The sequence below is a fragment of the Aulonocara sp. 'chitande type north' Nkhata Bay genome, linkage group LG2 (genome assembly GCF_057382095.1).
Source record: "Aulonocara sp. 'chitande type north' Nkhata Bay isolate Kocher_YH1m ecotype deep benthic linkage group LG2, A_spYH_male_GT1.1, whole genome shotgun sequence".
Taxonomy (NCBI): Eukaryota; Metazoa; Chordata; class Actinopteri; order Cichliformes; family Cichlidae; genus Aulonocara; species Aulonocara sp. 'chitande type north' Nkhata Bay.
The window spans coordinates 18,741,523-18,763,494 of NC_141345.1; the positions used below are offsets into that span (position 1 = coordinate 18,741,523).

Sequence of the window (21,972 nt, forward strand, 5' to 3'; positions counted from 1 at the left end):
ACATTTGTATGGTAGGTGAGAATTTAAACCCTAAACTATTGCCGCTGATCGTCATTTAATCAGAATCAGAATACTTTATTGATCCCTGGGGGAATTTTTTTTTTTTTTTTTAAATGACCAGAGTGTACTCATCATCTGATGACTGTTTTTCCTGCAGACTGCTACACCATGTCATATAGTTTAGATCATCTCAAACATGAGATCAGTGTACTCAAATGTCCTGCACAGTCACCAGTTCAATATAGTAGAGCACCTTTGGGATGTGGCGGAACAGGAGATTCACATCATGGATGTGCAGCTAACTGTGTGATTGCATCATATCAACATTGAACAAAATCTCATGAGTGTTTCCAGAACTTTGTTGAATCTGTGCTACAAAGAATTATTAGATGGTACAAAAGTGGGTTCAACAGTACCCGTTGTTTCTGCTCTTCACATATTCTAACCAAGTAAATCAGAAGGATCACTAAAACTGAAGTTACCTCTTCATATGAACGCTGGCTCTGTCACACTCATGTGTTAAATCTGCCTCAGCGCTATGTAACAAAGCAGCACAGACCACAGTGGATGCATGTCAATAATGATCTTTAATGTCAATATATACAGAACTTGAAAGAAAAATAGAATCTTAAAAATCAAATGAAATAAATACAGTATCATACAATTTCCACAATGTCTTTTGAAGAGATTTCCATGGAAATGTTTTTTTGTTATTCATTTATTTATTCTTTTAAATTCAGCCTCTCTGGTTCGACAGGGTGCGTCCCATCCCCCCCAGAGAAATCCCGACAGCTCCCCCCACATGCTCTTCATCTTCATTATGTTCTATATAGTTATATCATTTTTGCAAACGATTTCTTGTTACCACATAGGTTCACCTTCAGTAGCGAGACAGTATCTTTTGTCCGTCTGCAGCATGTTTACGTCTTTTGATACACAAGTAAAACAAATCCGACTGAGTTTCAAGGGAAAAGCAATACAGGATCTGTCCACACATGCGTTTATGTTACCAAAAGTGCTGGGAAGTGATTTTGGTTCTGAAGAACCTTCAAACCCGCTTCAAGCAGTATCTGATTTTTTTTAATACATTTATTTTTTTATTTTTGTCTCAGAAAGGAAACGGTTATGCAAAGTACCTCAGTCAATACCAACTTGCCAGCACTCTCACAAATAAATCATTACTTCACGTTGAAAAAAAAAAAAGAAAGAGTAAAAGTAAATGAGGGGAGAGGAGGATGGCGGAGCGAAGATGAAGAGCAGTGTGTGGGGAGGGAGCACAGTTTAACCAAAGCAGCTTTTTAATCAGCCAATCACAGTGAAGGAAAACATCAGCTGGTGCGTTTCTTCCTCACATAAAAAGGAAGAAAGAATGAAAGGCGAGGAGGGTAAGTGCATATGAGAAGCTGTGGAAATAAATACAAGTCTGTCTCCCCAGCAGTAACAGATACGAGGTTCCTCTTCGGCTGACTTCTGCAATGCAACCTCGTCCTGTGTGTGTGTGTGTGTGTGATTGCAGATGTTCCGGTGTTTCAAATAAATAGATTTTTTTTTTAAAAAGAAAACCTGGGAGACAGTAGTTCTGACTGGCCAAGACTTGGGGCTGTGGGTGTGCGCGTACTTTTTGCTTTTTCTTGTTTGCGTATGAGTCTGACAGAGTGAGATCAAAACTGGTGGGTGAGAAACATGGGTCTACATGTCCGTTGAGGTGAGTTTCTTCATGCTGCGTCTCTGGGCTAAACTGGATGCCGCCACAGGCTCCAACACTGGCTGACTCGTCTTCTGGCTCAGAGCTGAATAGGTGGCAGCCATCGCTCCCTGATGAAACAAAGACACGTGGCTTTAATGTTTCAGCTGGCCTCACCACCACTGCTACTGTATAAATATATAATTAAATTGTTTCTTACTGGCTGGGAAAAAGATAATATAGTTTCAATAATGTAACAGAAGTTGACAAAATATTGTTAAAGTTACAGTGTTTTAGTAACCAATGAATGTTTTGCATATACAGTGGCTTGCAAAAGTATTCGGCCCCCTTGACCTTTTCCACATTTTGTCACATTACAGCCACAAACATGAATCAATTTTATTGGAATTCCACGTGAAAGACCAACACAAAGTGGTGAACACGTGAGAAGTGGAATGAAAATCATACATGATTCCAAACATTTTTCACAAATAAATAATTGCAAAGTGGGGTGTGCATAATTATTCAGCCCCCTGAGTCAATACTTTGTAGAACCACCTTTTGCTGCAATTCCAGCTGCCAGTCTTTTAGGGTTTGTCTCTACCAGCTTTGCACATCTAGAGACTGAAATCCTTGCCCATTCTTCTTTGCAAAACAGCTCCAGCTCAGTCAGATTAGATGGACAGCGTTTGTGAACAGCAGTTTTCAGATCTTGCCACAGATTCTCGATTGGATTTAGATCTGGACTTTGACTGGGCCGTTCTAACACATGGATATGTTTTGTTTTAAACCATTCCATTGTTGCCCTGGCTTTATGTTTAGGGTCGTTGTCCTGCTGGAAGGTAAACCTCCGCCCCAGTCTCAAGTCTTTTGCAGACTCCAAGAGGTTTTCTTCCAAGGTTGCCCTGTATTTGGCTCCATCCATCTTCCCATCAACTCTGACCAGCTTCCCTGTCCCTGCTGAAGAGAAGCACCCCCAGAGACTGATGCTGCCACCACCATATTTGACAGTGGGGATGGTGTGTTCAGAGTGATGTGTAGTGTTAGTTTTCCGCCACACATAGTGTTTTGCATTTTGGCCAAAAATGGACATATGCCCCCACCTGAGCTGTAGATCTCTGCAGCTCATCCACAGTCACCATGGGCCTCTTGGCTGCATTTCTGATCAGCGCGCTCATTGTTCGGCCTGTGAGTTTAGGTGGACGGCCTTGTCTTGGTAGGTTTACAGTTGTGCCATACTCCTTCCATTTCTGAATGATCGCTTGAACAGTGCTCTGTGGGATGTTCAAGGCTTGGGAAATCTTTTTGTAGCCTAAGCCTGCTTTAAATTTCTCAATAACTTTATCCCTGACCTGTCTGGTGTCTAAATCCAATCGAGAATCTGTGGCAAGATCTGAAAACTGCTGTTCACAAACGCTGTCCATCTAATCTGAGCTGGAGCTGTTTTGCAAAGAAGAATGGGCAAGCATTTCAGTCTGTAGATGTGCAAAGCTGGTAGAGACATACCCTAAAAGACTGGCAGCTGTAATTGCAGCAAAAGGTGGTTCTACAAAGTATTGACTCAGGGGGCTGAATAATTACGCACACCCCACTTTGCAGTTATTTATTTGTGAAAAATGTTTGGAATCATGTATGATTTTCCTTCCACTTCTCACGTGTACACCACTTTGTGTTGGTCTTTCACGTGGGATTCCAATAAAATTGATTCATGTTTGTGGCTGTAATGTGACAAAATGTGGAAAACTTCAAGGGGGCCGAATACTTTTGCAAGCCACTGTAAATTGTCATATTTTCCCATCTGTGTCGATCACATTTTCCCAGATTTGGTAAATGAGATGGTCACATGTTTTGTCCAACCAACCACAGTTCCTCAAATGGCTGTTTAAGACTCCCAAAAAGTTTGAAAATCTAACTTTACAGTAAAAATTAAAATATCTAAACTATTTTTTGTTTAATGGCTCACCGGTCCGTGAGTCGTTTGGTACTGGACCGTGAGAGTTGAGGCTCGGGTGTAAAATTTGTGGTTTTCAAGGTTTTTATCGTTAACTCCGTTTCCCTGGGTCTTTCCCAGTGTTGTAGTTGTGAGTAATATTTTGAAAGAAATATTTACGCATTACCATAGCGACCAGAGCACTAAGGGGCAGAGAGGAGGATGTTACTCTCAACGTTGTTGACGCATTTCAGGAGGACGCTGCTAATAAAGTTACAATTACACAGTGAATTCACATTTATTATTATATTTACAAAATACCACAGTTTTTGTCTCGGCCGTATCATTTTATTTTGTTGTATTTATCAGAGACACCTTAAAGGCCGGTCCGTGAAAATACTGTCTGACATTAAACCGATCCGAGGCGCAAAAGAGGACGGAGACCGCTGTTATAATGGATATGATACATTTGAGTGACAGGTAGGGGCCAATATACTGACAACCAAGGCTGAAAGGTGATTTGAAAATGTCTTTGGGTAACTTCCTCCTCTTTTAGTAATCCTCTGTGATCCACATCGAATTGTTTTCCCTTCCCCCCCCCCCCCCAGTAAGAAAAATAAAAACATGACAAGCAGCTACTCTGCCACACAGTCTAAGAGTCCTTGATTAGGCATCTAATGTTTCTGCGGTTTACAGTTTAATGAGCTTTTCTGTGTGGATACAGTTAATTATTGAAAGTAGACATTAGGCAGAATTCTGACATGACCAGCAGAGGTTACGGTGCAGTCCAGGCTAGGGCTGGGTCATATCATACCGTTCACGGTAATACCGGTATAATGTTGGGCAACGATAAGAAAATGAAATATCGCAATAGAATTTGGGTAAAACGCGCATGCGCAGTGCCTTTGTTTTCATACACACATGTAGGAAAAAGCGTGCCTGCGACGGAGAATGAGAAGAGCGAAAGCGGATCGTTGAATAAAACGAATGAACCAGAACTGGTTTGTAAAAATGCTGCAACTTCAGTGGTGTGGAACTGGTTTGGCTTTCATCCGTCAGATACACAACAAAGCACTATTTTTGGTAGAGCATGCTAGCGGGCCGTCGTTATTACCGTGTTTTTTGGAAAATACGGCACACTTAAAATCAATCCTTTGATTTTTCTGAAAATCGACAGTGCCCCTTATAATCCCGTGTGCCTTATGTATGAATTCTGGTTGTTTACTGACCTTGAAACGATTTTATGTACACGGCGCTCGAAAATCTGTCGAATGTTTTAGTACGACTTTGCTAAGCTACGAACCCGCACCGCTTGATGGATTGTCGGAGCATTATGGCTATCATAGGGAGGAGCCTCGCAGAGTGATACGTACTGTGCTTCAACATAATGTTACCGTATTGTGTGTGTATAACCTCTTGCTAAGTTTTGTGGATATTATACGTGGTTATGCTGAGGATATGTCGGCCAACTCCCACTGGAAATGCCTTTTGGTTAAACTGTCAGCAAGAAATTTGCATTTGCACTGTTAAATTTTTAGATAACTTTAATGCACATAAAAAACAGCTGCTTGTTTATGCGAAAATACATTGATGTTTTTTTTCACTAATAAAGTTGTGGAGTTGTAAAGTATTTTGTCTAGTGTCAATTATATCGTCAGTTATATCGTTATCGCAAATTTTCAAATGTATATGGTGATAAATATTTTTGGTCATATCGCCCTGCTCTAGTCCAGGCTACCTAATGTTAACTGAGCAGTCTGGAGACACAAGGATTAACAAAGAATTCTTGGATTTTTAGGACTGAAACCTGCTGTTAATCTGGTCCTTCCTTTAATGGCGACATTATCACCGGATCAGGAAGTGTAAAAAGTCAGAAGCAAAATCCTGTGCATGACTCTGGCCTTTTATACAGCTGCTGCTCTCTGAGATTAAGAGAGGTCAGCTCAGCTGGGTCGAGTGCTTAGCACAAATGATACCCAGACAACCTGACCTGGCCCCCGTGTGTCCAGCCACATTAGGGTGTCCGTATTCCAGCAGAGTGAGGGCAGAAATGATTGACCTCTCCACTCATTTGCCTTAGACCCATTTCTGGCTCCAGTCTTAAATACAGGCATTACTGTGCTTTTCAATTTGTGACGCCTAAACTTTGAAACAACCTTCGGCAGTATACAGGATCTGCTCAGTCTGTGGTTTGTTTTAAAGCATCTGCTGAAGAATTACGTCCCCAAACTGGCCCTTTCATTTGGCAGCAGTGGACAAAAAATAAATAAAAAAGTCCTCAAAATCCTGACGTTTTGGAGGAAATCTGTTTCACTGAAGCCACCGACATCACGATCTGAACACTTTTAGCTCCAACTTTGCGCCCACACGCGCCTCCGTACACAAGTACCAGCAGTGGCTCCACAAAAAGCCTCCACTAAACCGTTTACTCTTCCTCAGCCTCCTCATCTGCTCACAAATCTGCTCGTTTCCACCGCACATCGCTCTATAAATAAAAATTAAAAAAAACAACAACTTCCTTCTAAATACAACGTTATCACTGTCCATCTGTGCACACAGGGCACAAATCTTCTGACGTAAATGAGAAAACTCTTACAGGTCTTAAGTCCAGCACACATGTTGAGGTGTTACTAATCATTTAACTGTAGTAGATAATAATAATTGTTCCTGTAAATTGAGGTCTTTGTTAGCGGGATACGGTTGGATCTACTCACCTTGACGAGGTGCGGTGCATCATGGCGTGTGAGCTGGAAGTGCGGTAGCGTATCTCTGCACGTGATCCAGGAATGCTTTAGAACCTGCTCTGCTGTGTATCGCTGGTGAGGGTCCACATGGAGCATATGGGACAGCAAGTCCTGGAATACACAAATCCAGATTTCTAAAGATTAAAGGGCACATTTTAAAAAGCCACTATGAATTCATACGGGTATAAAGGTTTAATTCTGGCCAATTTTAAGTCAACGGCATAATTTGTATCAAACTTTTAAGTACATGGGAAAAGCGGGTCGTCTTCATTAAACTTTACAACGCTAGGTTTACAAAAGGAAACATCACAGCTGCTTAAAAGGAAGCCTGAACAAAAGGATTTAGAACAATGTGTCAGTGTGTACCTTCGAGCTGTCTGACACAGTATCCCAGTTGCCACCCGTCAAAGAGAACTTCCCAGATCCTATCCGGAGAAGAATCTCTTCCGGTGTGTCGTTTGGCCCATTAGCGAACGGTGTGTACCTGACAGCGATGAAAACAAAGCGCAGATTATGAAATGCATAATCGCATCACATGCAGTTTGCTATTAATCATCCAAACGACTCCTGAGAGTTCTGTGTGCAGTCTTACCCTGCTAACATGGTATACAGCAAGACTCCAAGGCTCCATATATCACAGGCTGCATCATAACCTTGTCGCATTAGTACCTACGGAAACAAAGAACAACACAAGCCATCAGACTCAGAAACAAAGCAGATCATGGATTCTCTTTTTTTGCCTTGCTTCCTGCTCACCTCTGGTGCCACAAAGTTGGCGGTGTAACAGGGGGTTAGAAGGAGGCCGTTGCCTCCCCGGAGCTGTTTAGCGAATCCAAAATCACAGATCCTGATGGAGTCGGGATTCCCCGAGTCGTCCATGTACAGGATGTTGCTGGGCTTCAGGTCTCGGTGTACTACCTGAGGAGAAGGAGAAGATATTCAGAAAACGTGTCCAAATTAACTCTGCTGTACACGCGCGTGTAAGCGTTTCCTCACCCCTTGGCAGTGGAGGTAGTCAACAGTCTTTGTAATGGTGTAAAGAACAGCACTTGCTTCTCTCTCGGAGAAAAACTTCTGCCTGAGGATTCGATCCAGCAGCTCCCCTCCCTTCATCAGCTCCGTCACCAGGTATACATACCTGCCCTCGTCATACACCTGACACAGAGACAACACAACCCGTCAGAATATACCCGCCAAAAGCCGACTGTGTCGGAAAGCTCACACATAAATGTCACTGACGTCTTTCAGAGTGATGATGTTGGGGTGCTGTCCATATCGCATCAGGATTTCGATCTCTTCAGAGGGGTCCCTCTTACTTTTGTCTATAATCTGAGTGAAACACAAACACAGTATTAGTGATCAAACAACTCTAACTTCTATCAGAGACTTGAGACACTAAAAGCAAACTGAAGCTGTGCTGCCATCTGCTGGTGCTTTATGAATAACCAAATTCCATTTGAGTCGCTCTGTTTTAAATGTATCGATAGTTAAAGACGCTGATGTCCACAAACTCTTATTCTACACACATCAACTGTACTTTCATTGGCTCTACCAAGAGGTGCAAAGCATGTGTAATAAAACGAACCAGTCGTGCCACTTAGCGATCTATTAACCTGCAGCTGCAGGACACTGCAAACTAAAGAAGCTGCAGTTTACATCCATGCCTGTCCAAGCATGAGAACGCACACAGGAAAGGCTTTGGAGGAATAAAGCAGGCTCCACAGATTTGTGTCACCAATTCAAGCGTCTGACATTCACATATGTTTTTAAAGAACTTCTACTTTTAGACATTTTTATGAACTTTTGCTATAATCAGTGTCAGTTCTTGAGGACTGGCAGTGAAGATGCAGTGATTTTGAAAGAACCCAAATTCTAAACAGCTCACGCCTGACTCCGAGTGCACATTTGTGCTGTAATGTAAATGTAATTTACATAAACATAATGAAATTTCCCAACATGATCGAGATGCAGTTATGAGAAAACAAGCCATCTAAAAAAAACAAAACACTTCTGTCCTCTGGTATAGATTCTTTAACATGTTCAGAGGTCACAAGGAAACAGCCGGTTACCTTCACAGCATAGTCCATGGCAGAGACTCGGTGTACACAGCGTTTACAAATAGAGTAGGAGCCGACCCCGATGTCCTCCTGCAGCTCGTACATGTCGGAGAACTTGGCTGAGCCTCCGTGCAGCTGGAAAGGGCAGGAATCATTAACATTTATACAGTGTCCTGTGACATTACAAAAAAAAAAGTTCCAGCACAGCATCACCTCGTGTCCTTCACGAGCGACGCTGAAGGATGCAAGTGACACTTCAGCTTGTCTATGCAAGTCAACAACGTGTATCAAATGTTAGAGCATCCTGGTAATTTGAGTCCCACAACAAAGAACATAATGTCAGTGAAGTTGACCTTTGGAGAAGAAAAAAAATAAAAAGACTGAGTACTTCATCATTTTATCTAATAGTTTGACCTTTAACCACCAAATGTTTAGCAGGTCAACCTAAAGTTCAGGTGGACATCTGCACCAAACTGTCCAGAGTGAAACTATTGCTGCACATTTACACAGGTGCTCCGCAGCAAACCTGCCATCAACTTTGTCATGTGCCTGTTTGTTTGTGTCGGTCAGCAGCAGAACAGTCATTACAAGATCATTTAATTTGGATCCTAGACCTCTGCCACCAATCCAAACTATTCCACTGTAATTACAATCAGCAGGCAACAGAAAGAAACCGTGTCAGCAGCACTCAGGTATTAGTTACAATGTTTCAGTGACCGATCTGTCTTACTGTGTTCTGCACAGAGCTGCAACTGCATCATGAAATTTATGCATGGCTCCAAAACAGGAGGAGAAACTGCTGAATTTCTAGAGATTACAATAGTTTCTCATGAACGCTGCTTCATGAAAAGAGAAAAAAAAAGTCTGTGTGAGCTTCGTGCATGCAAGACAATACTTCAAGTACCATTAAGTACCTCGTGTAAAGAGTGAGCGAATACAAGGTTACGATAATGCATCTTCACCTGAACTATGGGGAGGATGCTGAGCAGCGGGGAGCCCTTGTTCTCATCCATGGGGGTCGGCGCAACAAAACTGAAGCCTTTGAAGAGCTGGTGTGCATTAGCACTGGGCGGGATACCTGGGGAGTCTAAATAAACCAAGATAATTCAGAATATAAACAGACTAACATAAACACCCACTAACATTTTGCAGTTGCTGTTTCCATGGCTGCAGGACTAGCTGTTGCTTGTAAGCTTAAAAACATGTGAGCAGAACGTGCGTGCGTGCTTGTGTGCGTGTGTAGGTGTACCTTTCGGCGTTTTAGCGGTGAACTCTGGGTCAAAGCAGAACGTGTCATCTGGTTTACCTGCTGCGGGCTTGAACGGGGGCTGGAGCTCTCTCCTGTACAGTTTCTGCAGGTACAAAAATGCAGGAGACACGTAAACGTGTGAGGAATCAAACTATCACAGGCCGTCTGGAGCGTGTGAACATATGTGCAGGAGAGGCCAAGACCCCCTCCCAGATTAACCCCCTGAAATCCCACCACCGCTTGGTCCGGCCAATAGCATCCTGCCGGCTCTTAAACGCTCATGCAGGGCTATTAGTGCACACACAGTGAGAATTGGACCTCTGCCCAGACTCATGCACACACACATACGTGCACACACACACAAACACAGATCCCGTGGCCAAGACTGATGGCCAGTAGTCACCACGCCAAGCATTTGTTAGGTGTGAATCCTCAGCAGAAGCTGGGGAGTTGTGTGTGTGTGTTTATGCGTGTGGGTGTGTGGGAGAGAGGAGGAAAAAAGAAAAAGAGTGTGAGAAGTGCGTGTTGGTGTGTGCACTCACATTCCAGTCGATGGTGGAAAAGAATGCATGGCGTTTGATCTCTTCCACGCCGTCGGGCCCGGCCCCTAAAGACACAGATGGCTCTGGTTCAGTTAACCCAGCGTTATTGCTTTTCATCGACTCATCCGCACATTATTAACCTCTTGGCCGATTTCGAGGTAGAAGCGGATGCCAAAATGTTAACCAACCTTAGGCTTAGTGAACAGCGTGACTTGACGATCACGTTTCCTTACCTAGCCTGTTAGCAGGGTTACGTTTAAACAGCATTCTCAGCAAACTCTGGGCTTCCAAACTAAGGAACTGGGGCATTCCCAACTTAGCTCTGCAGGGAGAGAGACAACAGAGTGACAGATGAACATGGGGGGGGAGGGGTCACTGTTATCATCTACATATCAAAACTTGTCTGACATGCCTTAATGATGTCATTCATAATGACTCACTTGAGAATCATGTTCATAGTCTCATTGCGGTCTTTCCCTTGGAATGGTAACGTCCCTGTGAGCATTTCAAACTGCAAACACACCATAGGTCAGGTTTTTTCCTTTTACTTTAATGTATAAAATTCCTATGAATACATATGTCCCATGTCTTTTCTTCCTATTTAAATCAGGTTTGTGTGAGGTTGCGTACCATAAGTACTCCCAGAGACCACCAGTCTGCACTCTGCGTGTGTCCTCTCCTGTTGACCACCTCAGGGGCCATATACTCCACCGTACCACAGAAGGAATATGCCTTCTTATCAGCATCTACAGACTCTTTACTCAAACCAAAGTCTGTGCAACATAGTAAAGTTTTAGGCAAGAAGTTACAGATTTACTGCAAATGTTTGCATTTGGATTTTACTTATTTATACAAAACACAGACCATGCATATTACCGTTGCTGCATTTAAATAAAAACGTAACCAATGCAATACACGTACGACTTCTAACCAAGCTAACTTGCAGATCTTTTCCTGGTTAGGCTTTTAAGATGCAGTATAGCAACACAAATATAAATCAAACAGTTAGAAAACAGCAACAGCAACCACAACAAACAGGAAATAAATAGAAACAGTTAACTCATTTCAGTGATCACAGATTTGCTTTTGTTTAAGGCATAATTTTACCTTTGCATTAAAAACTGATCTTAAAATTTTTAATGTTTTGTTGATGCATCTAATCAATATCATTATTACGAAACTCATAATAAGCAGAAGTGAAACACGGCTACACTGATCCATCATCATCAAATGAGAGAAAGCAGGAGGACATTTCCGACTGTTAGTTTGATTTCTGACAGCAACATCGGGCGTCTCTGGCAGTGAAACTCCGTCGTGTGTGAGGAGCACACGAGTAAGATATTTGACAAACAACAAAACTAGTAGGACTCAATACTCAATAGTAGTGGCACATCTATCACTTTAAGCATGGTCATATTTAACAGGTTAACTACATTAGACTCTTTCCTGATTCTTCATAGTCAAAAAAAGTAAGGTAGCTCATACCTGTTAACTTTATGTGTCCAGCTTCATCAAGTAAGATGCTGAAAGACAAGAAGAGATTTCACAGAGGTGAGCATCAAAGCATCTCATGTTTTGTGATTTCTGCATAAAGCACGACTAAAGCGAGTGAGTTCTGAGAGGTTTGTATAAAACGTTCAATCCGTACGCTGCAGACATTTTATGAAAAACGGAGCAAAAGCCGGAAAAACTAAACCAAAATTTATTTTCATACAGCAGGTAAGTTAGAAAACAAAAATAACCCTTCAACTGATTTTCTTGAAAAATGAATGTTTCATCAAATCCGCCTTGTGATATGGAGAAATTTTCCTAGATTTATGGTATGTATTCATGTAAAATTTTCATTTACAGAAATGAAATCATATTAGAGATGGAGCAATTTTGTATTTGTAAGGAACTGTGATCCAATACTGATAATTATGGTTTTTCTTTTTTTAAAGTGCAAGACAGCAAAGGCAGGTGCTGTCTGGAGGTATCTCACCCTCTCTCACCAATAAGTTGTTTGTTTCGCAGTCGTTCAGCAGTTTCTGACTTTTTTTTGCGACTCGTTTTGGCTGAGTGAGCCGACAATAAGAGAGCCTCAGACAGCTTCTTTCTCCATTCCAACTGCTATGTTAGCCTCCCAACAAGCGTCAAACGCTGCCTTGCATTTACAGTGACCTGGCATGTTGTCAGCTTTACTCTGCTCCACTCCGTGTGTGTGAGGGCCGCACACCGTGGGGAAACTAACGCAGACTCAAACTGAGCAGAGATCTTTATCTTTTTTTTAAAGTCAGATTTAAAAAAAAAAAAAACTTTAACTATTTGAATTTATGCATACATATATATTGATTAGTCACATTTTATTTTACGTGGCTGTGTAATCAATAGGTCTATTGTTTTTACAGCTATTGTTTTAATTCAGACTATATGTTAATTGTATTAGCTGCTAACAACACACACACACACACACACACACTATAGTTTGCAGCAATATAGGTGAAAGATCAAAGTGGTTTTGTACTTGAAAATGTTTGTAATGAAACCAAAAGCAATCGGCTTTTGCAGTTCCCTTCTGTACTCCGTTCTGTGCCATTGCGCAGGGCTTTGCTACGACAGGCTGAAAGGGGAAGATGAGGTCTGTGATTCTTACTTCTCTGGCTTGAGATCTCTGTAAACTATGCCCAGGTTGTGCAGATGGTCGAGGGCCAGGGCCAGCTCTGCAAGGTAGAATTTCACATCTTCCTCTGTAAACATAACCTGATAAGAACTGGACAAATTTACTCTTTGAACTCTGAAGAGAAATTCAGCAGCAGCAAAGGAAACAAAAAAAAAACCAAACAAACAAAAAAAGAAAACCAAACTTGAATATTAAGCTTCAGTTACCAAAACAGAGAAAAAGAGTATTATCGTTATTGTCACAACAACATCAACATTTCAAATACGTTTCAGGATTCGGCAAGCTGTTGATCTGACGCCGCTGGCAGCTATCGCTTTGGTTCTGAGACATGCTTTCAACAATAGGTCTATCCAGAGAACAATCACACATTGTCTGAGTGCCCTGAAAGCATCTGAGAAAAGCTGAGCCGGGAATCTGACTGACAAGCAGCTGATGATGAAAAAGGGGGAATAAAGATTCCGAGGAAAAGCACTTGCCTTTTCATGAGGAATTCAAGTCGGAATTTGAATAAAAAACAAACAGAAGATATCAGAGACAAATGACTTGGCACATTTATGCGCTTTTAAAATAAATAAAATACTCTTGCATACTAAAATTGCACCTGCTCCATTAGTTGCCGTCATATTTACATTTCCTTAGGGTTTATAAATTAACATTTTGGCATCTGTAGCTCTGAGTTTCACAAACATGGGCACTAACAGGATTTTTATTTTTAAGAACATCTCAGATTTTTTATTTTTTTTAACCGAAGTACAAAATAAACAGAATAAAGACAAAAATAAGCTTGAAGGCACAACAACATGTAAGACAACAGAATGCCAGCTTACCTCTTTGGATAAGCGAGTGAATACATCCCCTCCCCTGAGAAAGTCCAGTATTAAATACAGTTTCCCTTCTGTCTGAAAGGCTGCGGAGACAGGAAACTGACAATTTATCCACAAGCCAACAGTATTGTGATTTAACAGAGATGTCGAGATGAAATGTCAAATCCTGTTAAATAACTAAAGCATTCAAAAATATTTTGTTAAATGAGGTTAAAGGCATTTCTGACTGAAACACGATGCGGATAAACAGCTTACGCCATGTTAAACCCACCCTGAATTCATTCTGTATGATCATACAGTTACACGCACATGAGACGTTACAGCAACATCTGATTTCAATCAGTTCTGCAAACTGTTTTTTTCTGGAGCAGAAAGCAAAAAAACCCTGAAATGAACACATGGTTCTGATCCCATGTAGAGGCTCAAAACTTTACATCCGCGTATTAATTCAGCGCTGCTGCAAGTTCCAAATGCTGGTGAATGACTAGACTCACCAGCAAGTCCAAGGAGCTCAGAGCACGTCTGAGAAAGACGATTTTGCACAAGTCGGGGACATCTCTTGAAGCCATTTCTAAAGACTTTTATAGTCTAAGATTATCAGTTTAAATGAAGTGCAGCCACTTTGTCAGAGTCTGAAAAGGACTCAAAAGCTTTGATGCGTGCACTACAGCCCTGAACTCCTCCAGACATCACCCAACAGACGTGCACGGGGGAACACAAATGCAGTCAGACTGAACATTAGCCGGTCTTTAACCTGATAGCTCCCTACTATAAAGTCTGCGATGTCGAATTATGCAGATGTGTGAGCAGGGCAGCTATCTGTCAGGTGCGTTCACCTACTGAGTGGGCGTCATGTTTACCGCTTTCAGCGTGCTCTATCAAGGCAGCACCCTCGTATAAACAACACTGAGTAGTTCCAGTTGTGTTAAAAGCACCTGAAGTAGAACCTTTCATTCTTTGTGCTAAGGAGAAAGGGCAACTGTAGAAAGTGTCCTGACCGTTTTTTCTGAAATTGTCCGACATTTACACGTTAAAAACGACAACAACATTCGGCTCGGCTGACACAAAGTTGGAGAAATTATCCAGAAATCACCAAAGCACAGGTCTGCATTGAAGTAGAAGCGGCTAGAAGGCAGAAGTGGGAATGAGCAGACACCCCATGAATACAATATTACTGCCATTTCTAACATTTTGCAATGTGCAGAGTATTGCAACATATATTGTAATTTATCACCTTTTCCAACTGCAAATTATGTCCTCAAAGATTAACTTTAACAGTGCCTGTTTAATCCAATAAGACAAAGTCATCTCACGTCAAGTTTTTCTTGCTGTAAAATGAGCCAAACACACCAGCACTGTCACTAAAACCTGCCATAAATGTTGCCATAAAATGGGAGTTAGCCTGCCATCAATTGAATGGGGTCAAGTTGGCTATTGCAAGCAATCTTTTTAACTGTGATCAATCATTGAAAGTCTGTTGCTTGCTACATAGAAAGAAATTCACATTTGGACGAAATGCATATTTAACTATTACCACTGCACTCAGCAAACTTCCTGTTCTTCAGGAATACCACCGTTCTGCAGGGTTGCCGCTGATTGACCAGCCTGCGCAATCACGTTGCGATCAAAAGTGGTCGTGAATGTGCGACAGCCTCAAGCTCGAAGCAACCATTTAGTCACTAGAGCAGGGCGATATGGCCAAAAATATTTATCACGATATATATTTGAAAATTTGCGATAACGATATAACTGACGATATAATGGATGCGAGACAAAATACAACTCCACAACATTACTAGCGCAAAAAGACAACCTTCCATTTATTTTCACGTAAACAAGAAGCTGGTTTTTATGTACATTAAAGCTTTATAAAAATGTAACAGTGCAAATGCAAATTCCTTGCTGAAAGTTTAACCCAAAGGCATTTCCAGTAGAAATGGGCTGACATATCCTGAGCATAACCATGTATAATATCCACTGAAGTTAAAAAGAGGTGCTTTGCAACATTAAACTGCAGTGTGCAGTACGCATTTTTCGGACCATAAGTTGCACGGGATTATAACGCACATAAAGCGAAACAAAGCAGTCAGATAAATCAAACTTTATTAAACTCATTCTTCTTGCTTCCTCCACTTCTGTACCATTGATTCATTAATGTTGAATTCTCTGGCAGCTGAGCTATTCCCATGTTGTTGCAGTATATTAATGACTAACCTCGTATTGTGGATGGATTATCTCAGTTGTTCTCCTGACTGAAGTTTGGTCCGTTTACAGCATCCTGCCATGCGATTGCATTTGTCTCTAACCATGAGGAACCTTCACGTTAACTTTTATAAGTGGAAAAGTGTTAGTGTTCGTCCTCCAGCTTCACTGTTTATGTTATGCTAACATAGCTGTGTCGCTAGCGATCACGTAGCACATCATTATATATCAGCTAGCCCAACTTCAGTAACCCTAAAAACGTCACTGCTGTTTAGTTTCCTGTCTTCATTTATGTTGGAAGTGATAGCAGAGCTGTACGTTTGATTTTTTTCAGAAATCTCTCAGTCAGAACATGCAATATCATGCTTAGGTAACTAGCGAGCTAACTTCCGCTAGCTTCCTGCTAACTTCTAACTCCGTTAAATGTAATAACTTTTGTTTTCATGGATGCCTGGAAGTTAAACTTTATAGTTACACTTGGTAAAGCAGCAATGCTGATCGTTTTATTAAAGATCAAAGAATTTAGACAGTTTTCAACTCTCAGTGATGCTGCAGTGTTGTTTGACCTGAAGTCAAATATACGGAGTTTGGGACCCAGATTACTCCCAGATTTAAGAGCATCTTAGTCCGACAAATACGACAATAACAACGGCCGCTTGCATGTTCTGCAAAAAAATGTGCTTTGTTGTGTATCTGATGGACAAACACCAAACCAGTTCCACATCACGGAAGTTGCACCATTTTTACAAACCAACAATCGGTCATGTGCGTATGAAAACAAAGGCACTGCGCATGCGCGTTTTACTCCCATTCTATCGCGATATTTCATTTTCCTATCGTTGCCTAACATTATACCGGTATTACCGTGAACGGTATAATATGGCCCAGCCCTATTAGTCACAATAAGGTGCAGTTGCAGTCGGTCAGAGAATATGAAAGAAAATCATCAGACTGACACTGATTTTTTGCAAAGAGGTTCTTTTCCCCATTTTTACTGCTGTGGTGGATGGTGGTGCATGAGATGAGCCAGAACATTTTATACACTTCATAAAATGCACATATTTGGTGTTTCTCTATTGATACATTATCACCACATAAAACACTCTGATACTATGACACACTGATCATTTCCCCCACCCCTACTGGAACACCAGTGTCAGTCTACCACCAATCATGTTTCACATCACCACACACTGACAGGCTGCAGAACTTCAGCACAACCTCAAGCTATTAGCTAGACTCTTGAAACTTAAAAACAACTATATTTCCAACAGGACAGTGACGCCCTTAAAGAGAGGAAAGCTGGTTGGGGAACAGATAAATTGCCTAATATTAAGCTTCTCTAAAGCCTCAACACTACTGAAATCTGTTGACTCGGCTTTAAAGCCAGTTCCATGCCAGGACAACAAACTTTATTGAACTCTACCAATTCGGCCAAAAACAAATGAATGATTACCAGAATTACGCCAAAAGCTTGTTTATGTAAAATTCTGGACCCCATTGTGTTTAAAAAAAAAAAAGATTTAAAAATGTGTGCAGTACATTTCACTTATTTTTAAATTTTTATTTTTACTTGATGTAAAAGTTTCCATCCCAGAAAAAGAAATAAATGAAATCCTGATGTTTCCATGACGTTTTAGTCCATGAGTGCATCTAAATGTTCAAAACTGTGTAATAGCCATGCTATGTGTATTAAAAATAAATAAATAAATAAATAAATAAATAAATAAATAAATAAATAAATAAACAAACAAACAAACAAACAAACAAACAAACAGTGTTTGTCTTACCGTAGTGCAATTTCACTATGAAGGGATGATTGACTTCCACTAAAATGTCTCTTTCCATCTTAGTGCGAACTCTGTCCCTGACTGGAGACAAAGGAGACAGATGGAGCCATTCAGAAAGAAATCCAGCACTTTGGACAGACAATACTGGTGCTGTTTTATGCAGAGATGGCCAAAAACAACAGTGGAATTACCTTTCAAAGATGCCTTTTTTAGAACTTTCATTGCATATAACTGACCAGCATCTGGACCCAGGATCTTCCTGACAAGAAACACCTGACAGAAGGCGAATGAGAGGATTTTAGACAGATATAAGCGCCGGCACAAACAAACCACTCGACTCATCTCCAGAGTTCCCTCACCTTGCCGAAAGAGCCCTGGCCGAGGACTTTTAGCAGTTCGAACTGAGACGGATCGGCTTTCTCGCAGCCCTCTTTTACATGGTGGGTGATAGGAATCTCCTTATATGTCCCATCATCCTACACAAACATTAGCAGAATGAGACAGAAACACGAGGCGGTGGGGTTAGGTCACCGCTTCACGCACACAGACATGAAGACTTAAAAGCGCAGCCTTACTTACACAGTGTGAGAAAGACTCTCCCTCCTCCATGGGCTCATCCATGATCTGATGCCCATTGACCTGCAGCCAAAGCAACAAATCTGATCAGAGTTGTTGTCAACAGCAGTAAGCACTTTCACAAAGCTTATTCATCCTTGTTTTTAGCTGAGCAGGACTATGACTGCAGCAGCAGCTGCACGCCCACATGTATGATGGAAGATTCAACAGATGAATTCGATGAGTCACACATGCAATAATACGGCACTGTCCCTTTTCCAACTGTAGTTCTCTGCGTGTTGTCAAACAGTATGGAGTCCATACTTTAATCCCGTCCAGCTGTCCAGCCCTTATCCTGTCCCTATAAAGCCCCCCCATTATTAGCATTCTAGCTTAATCCCCAGTGAGAGCAAAAAACAAGCTCCAAGAGTCAGATATTTGCTGGAGCTACAGTCAGCATTCAAGACATAATAGGGCCTGTTTCTTTTAGAGCTGATGATGCTGGTAAATGCATACTTTAAATGACCGCAGACCACGTTTAAGAAGCGCCCCCCCCCCCCCCCCCACCCCACACACACCCTCTTTGTTTACTGTAACAGCCACGCACGCTGAAATGACATTGTCAGAGGAGGAATGTCAGATATCTCGGCATCTGCAAATCAAACGACTGACCACAAAAACATTATCCAGGTCTGAATATTTCAGTTACGGGCTGAAGCGCAGCCTGCATTATGTATTCAGTCCACTGTGTTTGTGTGTGTTGAATTCCATCAAGCCTCTGAAGAGGGGTATGAGTCATAGCACTACGCAAACCCACTCAGTGGGTGGAGCCACCAACATACACTCGTGTACATCCACACAACGGAGGCCAGCAAAACCACTTTCCAATATCTTGCTACTGTTGCTGCAGCAGAGCAACACTGGCAAGAAAAACATATTTAAAAGAAAAAAAAAAAAATCTGACAAGATAGACACCGCAAAGGCCGAAACAACGCAGAATAAAGCTGAAAGCAAACGCCTCGGTGCATCTGTGAAGGGTAACATCCAAGCTTGGCCGAAGCCAGGGCAGAGCTTGTGTCATAATTCACACATAGATTTTTTTCACTCCCACCTTTGCTGTGGCTCATCACAGCTTGTAATGGGAGTGCAGCCTACACTCAGCGCAACCAGGCCAGCCTTTTGCAGCCATCTGATGTCTGACAATCCTACATAATATCATTTTGCATACACTTATACCGGCATACAAGGGTTTGGCCTGAGAAAAAAGAAGTCTTTTATGTGAGAACTGATACAGTGTTGATTAAACAGCCAGCATCACCACTGCTCTGGTTTAGGTAGCTCAGCTGATATTTACTTCTGTAATCTCACAGTCTTCAAAGCTGCAGCTTACAGTAAACAGCAAATTCAAGTGTTTGTCTGCAGTAAAACTTTTTAAAAGTGGCGATCATGGCTCAAGAGTTGGGTGTTCGTCTTGTAATCGGAAGGTTGCCGGTTCGAGCCCCAGTCTCGGTCGTTGTGTCCTTGGGCAAGACATTTCACCTACCGCCTACTGGTGATGGCCAGAGGGGCCGATGGCGCGCCATGGCAGCCTCGCCTCTGTCAGTCTGCCCCAGCTGTGGCTACAACTGTAGCTTGCCTCCACCAGTGTGTGAATGTGAGAGTGAATGAATAGTGGTATTGTAAAGCACTTTGAGGGGTCCCGAAAAAGCGCTATATAAAAATGCAATCCATTATTATTGTTATTAAAAGCATTGTAATATTTGGGCCATGAAGCTGATTAAGTTATTATAAAAGGTATTATATGAAAGATTAACAAAAAGCTTTAAAAGTTTCCAAGAGAAACCTCAATAAAAATGGAAGGTTCAGTTCAAACAACCCCGGGATGTTTCAGTAACTTTCTGTTGGCTTTACGAAAGTCACAGAAGTCTGCCAGACGGACTTTTTCAGTGTGTAAATGTGAAAGGACCGCAAAGAATCCCAGAAATCAGGTTTAGGATGTCAAGTTGGCTTTGCTGCAACTGGAAAACCTTATTACCGAGCCCGTGCAAAAGCAAATTGAATCCTTCCCACAGCTATCACAAGACTGTTTCTGGATGTCATTGCAAAAAGGTATCACTGGTTTGTACTAACAGTGATAAATAGTACAGCTCCATATTGCGCAATTTTCAGTCACAGCGTCGTCACTTTATTGCCGCTGTCAGTCCATTGTTAAACGCGTTGTGCACTTTTTTGGTCAAATTATAACTTATAAAGCTGCGCACAGACGTTTTTGTTATTAAGTTATTAACAGCATCACTAATTCACAAGTACTGCTGACAAGCCAACCTTCAGCAGTAAACACGACTGACCGATTTAGCGCAGCTAATGACAAACTTTAAACAAAAAAAAACAAACAAAAAACTGCAGTGGCTGGATTCATGCGCTGCCTAACTACTACACACACAGACTAAAATACTTTAGCAACCTTTTATTACTTAAACAGTAGAGGTTGGATAACAACTTGGCTCCCAAGTTTTCAAGCCTGCAAGCTGTCAGCTATCAAGCTAGCTGCTGCTAATGCTACAAGCGCTAAGCTAGCTAGGAGGTAAACTCCTCCTGAGAAGTGTAAATAACAAGAAAAAGATGCGCGACGGGCACCTGTCATTGGGTAAAAACACCAGTGTCGGTGCGGAATGATGAGCCGTTGCGAAAGACGGGACGGGTAAGTGTTAAACTAATAAGAAAAAAAAATCAGGGCAGTGCAATAAAAACAAACATCTAACCAGCTGTTAGCATTAGCTAGTGCGTTAGCATGCATCACGGTGCGCTGCAGGTCGTGATGCGAATTTAAGCTCTGCCGAGACGAGCGGGGCGAGATAACTTAACGGGACACCACGAAACCAGAAGCAACGCGGCGAGATTAACATGCAAAACACGCATTTGTCAACTCACCTCACTACTAACGCTGTTTACCTCCATCTTGTACCAGGATTCCTCTCCAAGTCTAAGGCATCGTAGTCCACCTAGACCCCCGCTCCACGTTGCATGTCTTTCCCCCCCAACCACCCTCTGTGGAAGTCCGGCTTTTTTCTGCCTCGATGCTCCGATGCAGGCTGTGGAACCGCGGGCCGCTCCGAGGAAAGGTTTGGAGGGTCGGCGCAGGGAACAGTCGATGTTGATGACTGGATCACACGCTCGCCGAAAGCACCGCTACCCTACCATAGATGCGAATATGGCGGCTACCGTGGTACCTGATCGTCAGTGAATGGGACTTTATTGACGTATTTATGACGCAATTCAGTTAAGGATTTCCCCCGTCCAAACCAAAGCAGCAGGTCTCGAGATAGAGAGGAGGGAGAGTGGACGTGGTGGCGCGGGGACCTGATGCTGTGTGTGACATGCACACATCCGGTTGATGGACTATTTGCTAGCGACCGAAATAGTTAGTCACCGTGACTGTGGCAGGCAGGGAGTTGTTTTTTTTTTTTTTGCTTTTTTCTTGCTGTTGACGCATGATGAAATTAAAGCGCAAACGATTTGTAAGTTAGCGATCTTAACAGTGCGAGCTGTACGTTTTAAAACCACTGTTTCATAAGCCTTTCCATCCCTGGTTTAAGTGCATATAAGAGGCTTAACGCTCTCCGCTTTCTCTGCAGCTTTCTCCCACCCACAAATGCTCCGTGTTTCTGTAGTGAACGACTACATGCGTGGATTTGTCTATTTGATTTGGCACACGCATTTCTTCAGTCTAAACAAT

General features: G+C 42.0%; 1 protein-coding gene across 1 annotated transcript; it reads right to left on the minus strand.

Moving 5' to 3' along the window:
- Nucleotides 1-568: 568 nt before the first annotated feature.
- LOC147337640 (ribosomal protein S6 kinase alpha-6) lies at nucleotides 569-21,628 on the minus strand. Its single transcript, XM_086307519.1, has 22 exons — nucleotides 21,168-21,628; nucleotides 18,261-18,320; nucleotides 18,041-18,157; nucleotides 17,873-17,954; nucleotides 17,682-17,762; nucleotides 13,693-13,772; nucleotides 12,839-12,945; nucleotides 11,692-11,729; nucleotides 10,837-10,979; nucleotides 10,647-10,717; nucleotides 10,440-10,528; nucleotides 10,207-10,271; nucleotides 9,665-9,767; nucleotides 9,378-9,502; nucleotides 8,428-8,550; nucleotides 7,598-7,687; nucleotides 7,355-7,513; nucleotides 7,115-7,276; nucleotides 6,951-7,027; nucleotides 6,725-6,842; nucleotides 6,329-6,469; nucleotides 569-1,815 (listed from the first exon to the last, which is right to left on the minus strand). The coding sequence occupies exons 1-22, from the start codon at nucleotides 21,192-21,194 to the stop codon at nucleotides 1,690-1,692; spliced, it is 2,184 nt and encodes a 727-aa protein (XP_086163645.1). The 5' UTR covers nucleotides 21,195-21,628; the 3' UTR covers nucleotides 569-1,689.
- Between the last annotated feature and the right edge of the window lie 344 nt (nucleotides 21,629-21,972).